This window comes from Mauremys reevesii, linkage group 5 (genome assembly GCF_016161935.1).
Source record: "Mauremys reevesii isolate NIE-2019 linkage group 5, ASM1616193v1, whole genome shotgun sequence".
Lineage (NCBI taxonomy): Eukaryota > Metazoa > Chordata > Testudines > Geoemydidae > Mauremys > Mauremys reevesii.
Window position 1 is genome coordinate 19,250,892 of NC_052627.1, and position 12,285 is coordinate 19,263,176.

At 40.1% G+C, this 12,285-nt stretch overlaps 1 protein-coding gene across 4 annotated transcripts in view; it reads left to right on the top strand.

The window, feature by feature from the left end:
- CDS1 (CDP-diacylglycerol synthase 1) overlaps window positions 1–12,285 on the top strand; it is a 92,516-nt gene that overhangs the window by 75,848 nt on the left and 4,383 nt on the right. For all 4 annotated transcript variants that reach the window (XM_039541448.1, XM_039541446.1, XM_039541445.1 and 1 more), the window contains 4 exons: window positions 3,605–3,673; window positions 4,554–4,706; window positions 9,602–9,721; window positions 11,496–11,599. In XM_039541448.1, coding sequence (XP_039397382.1) covers window positions 3,605–3,673; window positions 4,554–4,706; window positions 9,602–9,721; window positions 11,496–11,599 — 446 coding nt within the window. The remainder of the gene's footprint in view (window positions 1–3,604; window positions 3,674–4,553; window positions 4,707–9,601; window positions 9,722–11,495; window positions 11,600–12,285) is intronic.

A 12,285-nucleotide genomic window follows, 5' to 3' on the forward strand; every position in this document is an offset into this window, starting at 1 on the left:
ATCTCGATGCCAACTCTGCCCACATATCTACACCAGCAACACCATCACAGGACCTAACCAGATCAGCCACACCATCACCGGTTCATTCACCTGCACGTCCATCAATGTAATATACGCTATCATATGCCAGCAATGCCCCTCTGCTATGTACATCGGCCAAACTGGACAGTCTCTAAGGAAAAGGATAAATGGACACAAATCAGACATTAGGAATGGCAATATACAAAAACCTGTAGGAGAACACTTCAACTTCCCTGGCCACACAATAGCAGATTTTAAGGTGGCCATCCTACAGCAAAAAAACTTTAGGACCAGACTTCAAAGAGAAACTGCTGAGCTCCAGTTCATCTGTAAATTTAACACCATCAGCTCAGGACTAAACAAAGACTGTGAATAGCTTGCCAATTACAGAACCAGTTTCTCCTCCCTTGGTTTTCACACCTCAGCTGCTGGAACAGGGCCTCATCCTCCCTGATTGATCTAACCTCGTTATCTCTAGCTTGCTTCTTGCTTGCATATATATACACCTGCCCCTGGAAATTTCCACTGCTTGCATCTGAAGAAGTGGGTATTCACCCACGAAAGCTCATGCTGCAAAACGTCTGTTAGTCTATAAGGTGCCACAGGATTCTTTGCTGCTTCCATAGAATCATAGTAATTCCATGCTCTAATAAGAATATAACAGTAGAGATCTATTATCGACCAGCTGACCAGGACAGTGATAGTGACCATGAAATGCTAAGGGAGATTAGAGAGGCTATCAAAATAAAGAACTCGATATTTCCGCTTGGAAATAGTGACCATAATATAATAACATTTAACATTCCTGTGGTGGGAAGAACACCTCAACAGTCCAACACTGTGGCATTTAATTTCAGAAAGGAGAACTATGCAAAAATGAGGAGGTTAGTTAAACAGAAATTTAAAGGTACAGTGACTAGAGTGAAATCCCTGCAAGCTGCATCAACACTTTTTTCAAAGACACCATAATAGAGGCCCAACTTAAACGTATACCTCAAATTAAAAAGCACAATAAAAGAACTAAAAAAGAGCCACCGTGGCTTAACCATGTAAAAGAAGCAGTGAGAGATAAAAAGGCATCTTTTTAAAAGTGGAAGTCAAATCCTAATGAGGTAAATAGAAGGAGCATAAACACTGCCAAATTAAGTGTAAAAATGTAATAAGAAAAGCCAAAAAGGAGTTTGAATAACAGCTAGCCAAAAACTCAAAAGGTAATAACAAAATGTTTTTTAAGTACATAAGAAACAGGAAGCCTGCTAAACAACCAGTGGGGCCCCTGGACGATTGAGATACAAAAGGAATGCTTAAAGACGATAAAGTCATTGTGGAGAAACTAAATGAATTCTTTGCTTCAGTCTTCACGGCTGAGGATGTTAGGGAGATTCCCAAACCTGAGCCGGCTTTTGTAGGAGACAGATCTGAGGAATTGTCACAGATTGAGGTGTCACTAGAGGAGGTTTTGGAATTAATTGATACACTTAACAGTAACAAGTCACCAGGACCAGATGGCATTCACCCAAGAGTTCTGAAAGAACTCAAATGTGAAATTACGGAACTAATTAACTATGGTTTGTAACCTGTCTTTTAAATCGGCTTCTGTACCCAATGACTGGAAGATAGCTAATGTAATGCCAATATTTAAAAAGGGCTCTAGAGGTGATCCCGGCAATTACAGACTGGTAAGTCCAATGTCAGTACCGGGCAAATTAGTTGAAACAATCGTAAAGAATAAAATTGCCAGACACATAGAAGAACATAAATTGTTGGGCAAAAGTCAACATGGTTTCTGTAAAGGGAAATCGTGTTTTACTAATCTACTGGAGTTATTTGAAGGAGTCAACAAACATGTGGACAAGGGGGATCCAGTGGACATAGTGTACTTAGATTTCCAGAAAGTCTTTGACAAGGTCCCTAACCAAAGGCTCTTACGTAAATTAAGTTGTCATGGAATAAGAGGGAAGATCCTTTCATGGACTGAGAACTGGTTAAAAGACAGGGAACAAAGAGTAGGAATAAATGGTAAATTTTCAGAATGGAGAGGGGTAATTAGTAGTGTTCCCCAAGAGTCAGTCCTAGGACCAATCTTATTCAACTTACTCATAAATGATCTGGAGAAAGAGGTAAACAGTGAGGTGGCAAAGTTTGCAGACGATACTAAACTGCTCAAGATAGTTAAGACCAAAGCAGACTGTGAAGAACTTTAAAAAGATCTCACAAAACTAAGTAATTGGGCAACAAAATGAAATGAAATGTGGATAAATGTAAAGTAATGCACATTGGGGAAAAAATAATCCTAACTATACATATGATATGATGGGGGCTAATTTAGCTACAACTAATCAGGAAAGAGATCTTGCAGTCATTGTGGATAGTTTTCTGAAGATGTCCACGCACTGTGCAGCAGCAGTAGTCAAAAAAGCAAACAGGATGTTAGGAATCATTCACAAAGAGATAGAGAATAAGACGGAGAATATCTTATTGCCCTTATATAGATCGATGGTACGCCCACATCTTGAATACTGCATACAGATGTGGTCTCATCTCAAAAAAGATACACTGGCATTAGAAAAGGTTCAGAGAAGAGCAACTAAAATGATTAGGGGTTTGGAACAGGTCCCATATGAGGCGAGATTAAAGAGGCTAGGACTTTTCAGCTTGGAATAGAGGAGACCAAGGGGGATATGATAGAGGTGTATATAAAATCATGAGTGGTGTGGAGAAAGTGAATAAGGAAAAGTTATTTACTTGTTCCCATAATATAAGAATTAGGGGCCACCAAATGAAATTAATAGGCAGCAGGTTTAAAACAAATAAAGGAAGTTCTTCACACAGCGCACAGTCAATTTGTGGAACTCCTTACCTGAGGAGGTTGTGAAGGCTAGGACTATAATGGGGTTTAAAAGAGAACTAGATAAATTCATGGAGGTTAAGTCCATTAATGACTATTAGCCAGGATGGGTAAGGAATGGTGTCCCTAGCCTCTGTTTGTTTGTCAGAAGGTAGAGATGGATGGCAGAAGAGAGATCACTGGATCGTTACCTGTTAGGTTCACTCCCTCTGGAAAACCTGGCATAGGTCATTGTTGGTAGACAGGATACTGGGCTAGATGGACCTTTGGTCTGAGCAAGTATGGCCATTCTTATGTTCTTATGAGAAGCCTTCTTTTGTCTTCCCAGCTGATGTTTCTTTGCTTGAAAAGGCATGTACTGCCTATCTTGTTCTTGGAAATGTCTGAAATGTTTTAGCTGAAGCTTACCAAAAAAGAAAAAAAATTCAGCCTGAGGCAAACTTCTGGCATGGAAAATTTCAGCCCAAATGGTTTAATTTTTGTCAAAATTGTAAGCGACTGAAAACAGGGTCAGTGCTGGGCAACCTTAACTGTAGAAGTCACTCTGTGATATGCTTGTTCACTTAACTGTGTATGTGGGCATACGTGTAGGTATTTGCATGGAAATGTCTGCACTCAGTAGTGCATGTGTACTTTGAAAACCAAGCCCTGAGCGTTTAATTCTGGTGGTTGTGCAAAAAAAGTATCATGATATAAATTGTTAATTATATCAACTCCTTCTCTTTTTGTGATTAGCTGTCTCCTAAAAAGACCTGGGAAGGGTTCATTGGAGGTTTCTTTTCCACTGTTGCATTTGGATTTATTGTAAGTAGCTGCAGGATTTTCCTTTTGTAGTTTCAACCTTTAACTTGTGATTCTTAAATTTGACAGCAGCATTGTTTCAGTTGTCAGTCTGCTATTATGGTGTATAGAAGTGGTGATCTCTTGTTATCTAGAGAATTCATTCCACCACTGATAAGTAATTACAAAGCATATATCATTTTCTAACTACAGTCAATGGTTGAGGAAACTCTAAACTTTTTTGTACTAACCATATCTGCCAGATTACATATTATTTCCTATTCTTGTTAAGAGTTTGTATCCATTATAAATGTTATAGTTCCGGTGAGAATAAATATACACTTATTTTGTAATTGAAATCTATTAATGACCTTCTTCACACTCAGTAAAATGACAGTGATTTACATTTGTTTGATTTAAAAATGCCATCTTTCTTGTTACAGTATCCATGCGTTTAGACAGCTAGCTTAAATTTATGGTATGCATGAAATAAAATGACTATAGATTTGTAGTTTAATGAATATAACTTATAACAGAGGCTTGTGAAAATCACAAACTCAAAAAAAATTGTAGATGTGCTTTGTTTTCTTTCTTAAAATCAAGATTTCATTTAAAGGTGAAGTGTAAGAAACAACACATAGTCATTAAGGAAACAATCAGCTGGCATGACCTCAAGGGTTCTAAAAAGAATAACAAAAGTTAGTGATATTTTAGTAATATGCTGAATGTCCTTCTTAGACGGCTTAGTGAAGAGTCGCCAATCTCAGAAGGGATGTTCTATCCACTTTGGAACCATTTTGTAACAAATATACTTTTTAACTTCTGTCAACCATATGAAAGCAATACTATCAAGTGTGTCTTCAGCAAGAAATAAATACATCATAACTCTTGATTTGCTTTTCAGTTTGCCTACCTTTTGGCTCAGTATCAGTATTTTGTATGTCCAGTGGAATACAGTAGTGAAACAAACAGATTTGTTACAGAGTGTGCACCGTCAGAGCTCTTCCAGATACAGAACTACTCTGTACCCCCATTTCTGCAGGATGTGTTGGGAAGGGTAAGGAAAAATAACACTTTGTTTAAAATTGAATTTTTATTTGCCTACTTTTGTACATTAAATATTATTGTTAAAGGTGACATAGTTTGTCTCAAAAGCCAGGAATTGAATGAATATGTAGAAGGAGGTAGTGTCACCCATGGGTAGGTGGAGGGTGTCACTCCAAAACGTAATTGAGACATATTTGGTGGAGTTGTGTGGGGGATCTTGCACTCTTGCAACTCATGCTGTACCTCTCGTGGAAATGGAAGACTTCGATTTTTATAACCAAAATATAATGTGAGAGAGCAATCTGGTGTCATTAACAAAGTTTATTTCTGCAAGTCAGCCGTTCTGTCTTGTGACGAATTGTACACAAAGTTTTACTTTAAGAGTTAAGGCCTGATTCTTAGGCCCATCAGAACTTGAGTTGGCACATTTTGTTTGGGAAAGAGATTGAAAAGGAAACAGTTATGGCGCTTATACTGGCACTAGAAAAGGTTCAGAAAAGGGCAACTAAAATGATTAGGGGTTTGGAGAGGGTCCCATATGAGGAAAGATTAAAGAGGCTAGGACTCTTCAGCTTGGAAAAGAGGAGACTAAGGGGGGATACGATAGAGGTATATAAAATCATGAGTGATGTGGAGAAAGTGGATAAGAAAAGTTATGTACTTATTCCCATAATACAAGAACTAGGGGTCACCAAATGAAATTAATAGGCAGCAGGTTTAAAACAAATAAAAGGAAGTTCTTCTTCACGCAGCGCACAGTCAACTTGTGGAACTCCTTGCCTGAGGAGGTTGTGAAGGCTAGGACTATAACAGCGTTTAAAAGAGAACTGAATAAATTCATGGAGGTTAAGTCCATCAATGGCTATTAGCCAGGAGGGGTAAGGAATGGTGTCCCTAGCCTCTGTTTGTCAGAGGATGGAGATGGATGGCAGGAGAGAGATCACTTGATCATTGCCTGTTAGGTTCACTCCCTCTGGGGCACCTGGCATTGGCCACTGTCAGTAGACAGATACTGGGCTAGTTGGACCTTTGGTCTGATCCGGTACGGCCGTTCTTATGCTTATCCAGCATGTGTGCAACATGTTAGGCCAGACATCACCCTCTTGTCCAAGTCAAGCACACACTGTTTGAAATCCTTAATGCTATGTAGAATAAGGGGAAATTACTGACTGGTAACTCTGTGTGACTTAGTGATCTCCTTCCCTCCTCACACCCATTCTACAGATTCTTTGGAATGAGCTGTTGTACCTCCACCTATAAGGAAACAGCAGATTGTCAGTCATTCCAGTATAAAAAGCCCAGCTCCATTCCCTTTCCTTCAATCAGAAAATTCCAAAGCAACCAAACGGGAACAAAATAGAATAGTCCATCACTCCCCTCCTTCGAGAGGAAGAGGAGATGACTATGACAAAAACAGAATTACTGGTAAGTAATTTTCTCTTGTTGTATGTCACCTCCTCTTCCCCATCCTCAAATTCCTTATGCTGAACTGGTAAAGGAAGCGCTAACAAAGCACTGAGCTTACCTATACATTGTCGTATCAACCCTTACCTGTCAAATGGAGCATTTTAAACAGAGTGCAGGTTCTGCGTATGCTACATGATAGAATGTGTGAAGAATAGCCAAGTCTCTGCCTTTAATACACATTTCTGCCAGGAAAGCTGCAGTTCTTTTTGTGGATTATCCTTTTATTGGTAGCAAAAATCCCCCACCTTGATGTTTTCTTCTTCAGTATAGTCCTTGGAACATAAATCATACTCTCCAGGGCATCTGGTTTTCATGATGTAAATTGCACTTTGGTAATCTTTTGTACTGGCGGTGTAAAAATTTGAAAGTTCCTTAACATCTAATAAATTAAAACACCATGGAAACAAGATGGGAAGAATCTAACTCAGAGATGGGCAAACTACGGGCCACATCCAGCCTGTGGGACCCTCCTGCCCGGCCCCTGAGCTCCTGGCCTGGGAGGCTAGCCCCCATCTCGTCCCCTGCTGTTCCCCCTCCCTGCAGCCTCAGCTCGCTGCGCCACTGGTGCAGTGCTCTGGGTGGCGTGGCTGGCTCCAGCCGGGTGGCAGGGCTGCCTGTCCTGGCGCTCTGGGCAGCGCGGTAAGGGGGTGTTGGAGGGTTTTGGATAGAGGGCAGGGTAGTTCGGGGGGTGGTCAGGGGGCAGGGGTGTGGCTAAGTGTCGGGGCAGTCAGAGGGTGGGGAACAGGGAAGTTGAATGGGGGCAGGGGTTTCAGGGGGGCAGTCAGGAAGGGGGGGTTTGGATATGGTGGCAGGGGGCAGTCAGGGGCCGGGGGCCAGAGGCGGTCAGGGAGCAGGGGTCCTGGGGGCAAGAAGCGGGGGGGGTCAGATAGGGGGCGGGGCCGGGCCCCGCCTGGCTGTTTGGGGAGGCACAGCCTCCACTAACCGGCCTTCCATACAATTTCAGAAACTAGATGTGGCCCTCACTTCAAAAAGTGTGCCCAGCCCAGATCGAACTACAGACCACGGGTTGTTTCAGAGGAGAGTATTAACTTTGGGCTGAATGTCCAATCATCTTTCAAAAATGGAAGACAGAGAGGAATTATAGCTACAGCTGCCACGGTGGTTCTCATATCACTTAAACCATGATTATGGCTTTTAAAAAACAAAACTTAAGGGGATAAAAGGACTCATTCCAATAAACTCAAAGTGGGGGAATATATCATTGCTTTGAGGCCTAAAATAAATCTCCTTGAATGACTAGTTAATGAATTGCAAACCTTCATAAAATAAAAGCTTGGCCCTTAAGAGCAATATAAGGGTGAAATCTAACCTTAGTGTGCAAGCTGAGGCCCCTGACTAGAGAGATGACTAAGGGAATTTGTTTTCAATTTCTTGAGAATCCCTAGAGGAGGACGCCTAGCTTCTGCACAGTGCCACCTATGGGAATAATCTGGCATGTGTCACAGAAGCAGTTCGTTCAACAGTCCACCTCAGGAGAACCCCACTTATGTATGTTACTCTGTCTAAAGAGTTATAGAATTGGCCCAGATTCATAAAGGGGAATGTGCCCTCTATGAAGGGATGTAGTCTGAGATGTACCCTTGCTGGCAGATTCTGTACATTCATGGAAGGAAGCCAGAATGGTTTCTGCCCAGTTCATTTGACCTTTCAGTAAAGAAAGAGGGAATGTAATCCTGCAGTGGTCCAATCGGAAACTATATGTTTGCATTGACAAAAGGCTATAGCTCCATACACGGTACTAAGTCAGTTTTGTCAAAGCTCTTGCAAGTCAGTTGATGGAAAGGGCTTTAATGTCTCACATGTCCTGTTGAACACAGTCATAAAGGCACAAACTCCATTTATCTGGTTTTAAAGTTGTTTGCGTCCAATTGTCCTTCCCTGCAGGCATCATGCTGCCTAGTGCCAAAGCAAGAGGGGGTTTTGCTCAGAAACCAAACTGGATGATCTCTCATCACTGTTGATGTTTTCCTGATTATTAATATTCAACACAAACCCGCTAACATTTGTTAATTGCATACTCCCACAACAGAATGGACTTCCAAAAGAGTCAAAATCTAGAGGACTTTCTGTCATTCACTCAGGTTGATGCTTAGATATTGTTTTGTCCTTACCAAAAACCTCTGTGCTGAAGCAGTCTCCTGTGAGCTCCCAAACCAGGAGACTGGTGGCTGTGATGCAAACTGGGAATATAAAATTTAGGAATGCTAGGCCATAATCCGTATAGACACAGATTAGGAGGTTGGGAATTCTCTGGTATTTAAATAGGTCATCAAGAGCTTTCTTCTCTGAAGGACTTGGTGCTATGACTTTGTATGATCATAGGGGACTGCAGGAGAGAGGGACATTTAGGATATTAAGTTGCTACAGAATATCCCAGCAGTCTCTTAATCTTGAGGTAAGAATGGAAGTATGTAGACTAGGAATCTCTGCTGATAATAGAAAAACTTTCCTGTCTGACGTATCTAACAGACCAGAAGCTCAATTAAAAAAAGTGCACATGAAATCAATCATCAATGTATAATCTAACAAGTTTGAGTGCACAATATAAGAGGGAAGAATACATTTCCTTGCTCTATAGAATTTATGGCTGGTGAGAGTGGAAATCTCAGCAGCTAGGAGAGTTCTTGCAATAGCTGCTTTGTAATTTTCTAGAGCTATCAAAAGGCATAAAATATATGGCTGCTTCTGGGACTTGGAGGTTAAGGAGGTAGTCCTTCCCCTCCGGCAGTGTTGAAATGCTGGAATGATTGTTGCATGAGTCCACTATACTGTCACCAGCAAAGCATTTGAGAGGCATAAATATGATAGTTACCTGGAAGGGAGACACTGGGTTACTAGAGGGCTTTCAAACACTGGCAAGAGTTACTCTTTCCAGAAGTAGTAGGCAAGATCTTTTTTTCCTTTCCTGTGAGAGGAAGAGACATTAGGAAAGAAGGAAACTGGGAAGAACTGAGATTCAGAAGGTATTGGAGCTGCATCTTGTATACTAGGATGATTAACCATAGATTTCTTTCTTTCTGATAAATGGAGATACAAATCAGTTTAAAGAATCTGTAGAATTGGGTAGGGAAGGGGAAATGTTATATTTGACAAATCCCTTGTTATAGCTAAGATAAATATTAAAATACTTCAGTAATACTGAGCAGGGAATTCTTTTCACATTAGATAAAATATGTATTGGTATGTTCCATGTCTATTTTTCCCCTCTGCAATGAAGGCAAGTACCTTTTTATAATAGAAAAGTTGGAAATTTTCTGTGAATTACGTTGGCTTTGCAACAAAATGTATTTTCTCTGTTAGTAAAATAATTTTAAGGTCTTTATGTCAAATGTTGTATTGTTTGGCCTGGAGTATCTGGAATAATTGTAAATAATTGTAAATTAATGTATACTATTGATAATAGTTGTCTTCTTGCAGGAAACAGTGAATATGTACCCATTCCAGATGCACAGCATTGCTTTGTCAACATTTGCCTCTTTAATTGGGCCATTTGGAGGCTTTTTTGCTAGTGGATTCAAAAGAGCTTTCAAAATCAAGGTATGTACAGATGTTTGTAGATTTTTAAAAAACCTATGAAGACTTTGATGGAGCCACTTCCTAGAATTTTAATTAGATGACTTCAGATTATAACAGGGGTCCCCAACACGGTGCCTGCGGGCGCATCTAAATGCACCTGCATCCTGGCTGGCGGTCGAGCATCCGCCGAAATGCCGCCGAAATTCGGCGGCATTTCAGTGATGACGCCACTTGCCGCCAACAAGCGGTGTCATCCAGAGGTGTCGCCGCCAAAATTTCTCAGCATTTCGGCGGATGCTTGACCGCTGCCACGGTCCTTCGTCTGGCGCCCACCAGACGGAAAGGTTGGGGACCACTGGATTATAATGATCTAGACACACTTGTTTTCTACTAAACCAGCATGATGTGATAACAAGCTATCATTAGCCTCTGAAACAGTATTCTTCTTAATCAGAGAGATGTTGCAGAGTATGCTTTGGCAAATAATGTTGTTAAACTTCATATGTTTTCAAGATGCACTATGATTTCCATGCTAGCAAATCTTAGCACTTTCTGGTTTCATTGTGCACACATTTTGGTATCTGTTTACCTTTTGCGAGTTACCTCTTTATATTCGTTTATATAACGAGGTAAGAAATTGTGTTATACATAAATATTTATATGGATGGTAATATACATGAATATGTGCTGACAATTTGCTAGAACAGAGGTAGGTAACCTATGGCACGCGTGCCAAAGGCGGCACGCAAGCTGATTTTCAGTGGCACTCACACTGCCCGGGTCCTGGCCACCGGTCCGGGTGGCTCTGCATTTTAATTTAATTTTAAATTAAGTTTAAGTGTTTTAAAAACATTTACTTTACATACAACAATAGTTTAGTTATATATTATAGACTTATAGAAAGAGACCTTCTAAAAACGTTAACATGTATTACTGGCATGCAAACCTTTAAATTAGAGTGAATGAAATGAAGACTCGGCACAGCACTTCTGAAAGGTTGCCGACCCCTGTGCTAGAATATATCATTGATTATATCTCCAATAAAGTTTGCATGCCCTTTTGAGCACTGCTTCCATTTCAGATTTTCTTTTGTAAAATTAGAAAGTATTTGAATACAATGCTTATACAGAGAGTGATTGCTTATACAACATGAATTTATAAAGACAAAACATTCTTTTTAATTAAGGAAATTTGGAAATCAATGAAACATATGGGGGATTTGCAAAGCTGAAGTAAAATAAACAGTAATATGAACCCTTGGATCTCAGGATGCCTTTTCCATTTTAACATTCAGAGAGCATGTTGTGGAGAGATGTTTTTATGTGAAATAAATGCTTCAGCAGCTGCCACTCTGGTAGAAAAGGGGATAAAAGTATTCAGCTGTGGGAGGTATTAGAACCTATACAGACAAGATGCTAGAAGATGATACTTAAAGATTAGAAGGCTTCACACAAGATAGGACGATGTGTAGAGGTAGATGGTGCTGGTCTAGCAGTTCAGTGCCTAATTTGTTCCCAGTTCTGCCACTGACCTCTTGTGTGAACTTGGGCAAGTCACTTTACCTCTTTGTTCCTCTCCTCTTCCTCCTGCCCTTTATCTGTCTTGCCTGTTTGGATGGTAAATTATTTAGGACAGAGACTGTCACTATGTGTTGGTAGAGTGTTGGTAACATGTCGGTTCAGTTGGTACAACATGATGGGGCCTATACCTCAATTAAGCACTGCTGTAATACAAACAATAGATTAGTGAGGTAATGTACCTGAATATTTATACTACTGCATTTTTTTCCTTAAAGGATTTTGCAGACACTATTCCTGGCCATGGCGGAATAATGGATCGCTTTGATTGTCAGTACTTGATGGCTACTTTTGTTCATGTGTATATCACCAGTTTCATAAGGTATTTTTTGCATATATAAATATATATAGTCAATATAGAGCTCTAGCAAACTTTCATCCATTACATGTAGTTCTGTTGTGCTGGTACAGCAAAGGTTAGCTTTAAACATGATTTATGCAGCTATATTTGATCAGAGGGATCTGTTGAATATTGGAGCCATTGCTAAATCTCATGAAACTTCTATAGAGGTCTTGCAACAGGCTATGTTATCTGTATCTTTTACTACTAGTTAACGAAAAAGTAAGAGTATGTACCCAACTGAATATAAAGAAAATGAATCTGAAATAACCCCTATAAATTCTGATTTTTATTTGTGGTAATTGGAGCAGTGGCAGTTCTGCTGTCATTCCTTTTATAGTTTCTGTGGCTTGGGGAGAGTCTGTAGGCTTCAGGTAAATAGAAGAAACAATCAAACTTCTACATTTTCAGTTATCTGACTTCTAACTTCCTGGTTCAGATTTTTTTTTTAAATATTGTTAATTAGGACATCCCACTTATTAGAAACATTCCCAAATTATCTCTCAGCCACAGCAACTTTGAAGGGGATGCTTTTAGAAAAGACGGTTACTCACCTGTAGTAACTGGTGTTCTTCGAGATGTGTTGCTCCAATCCATTCCAGTTAGACAACAACTATAAGAACTGAAACACTAACTATACAACTAACTATATTTGAGCATCACTCGAA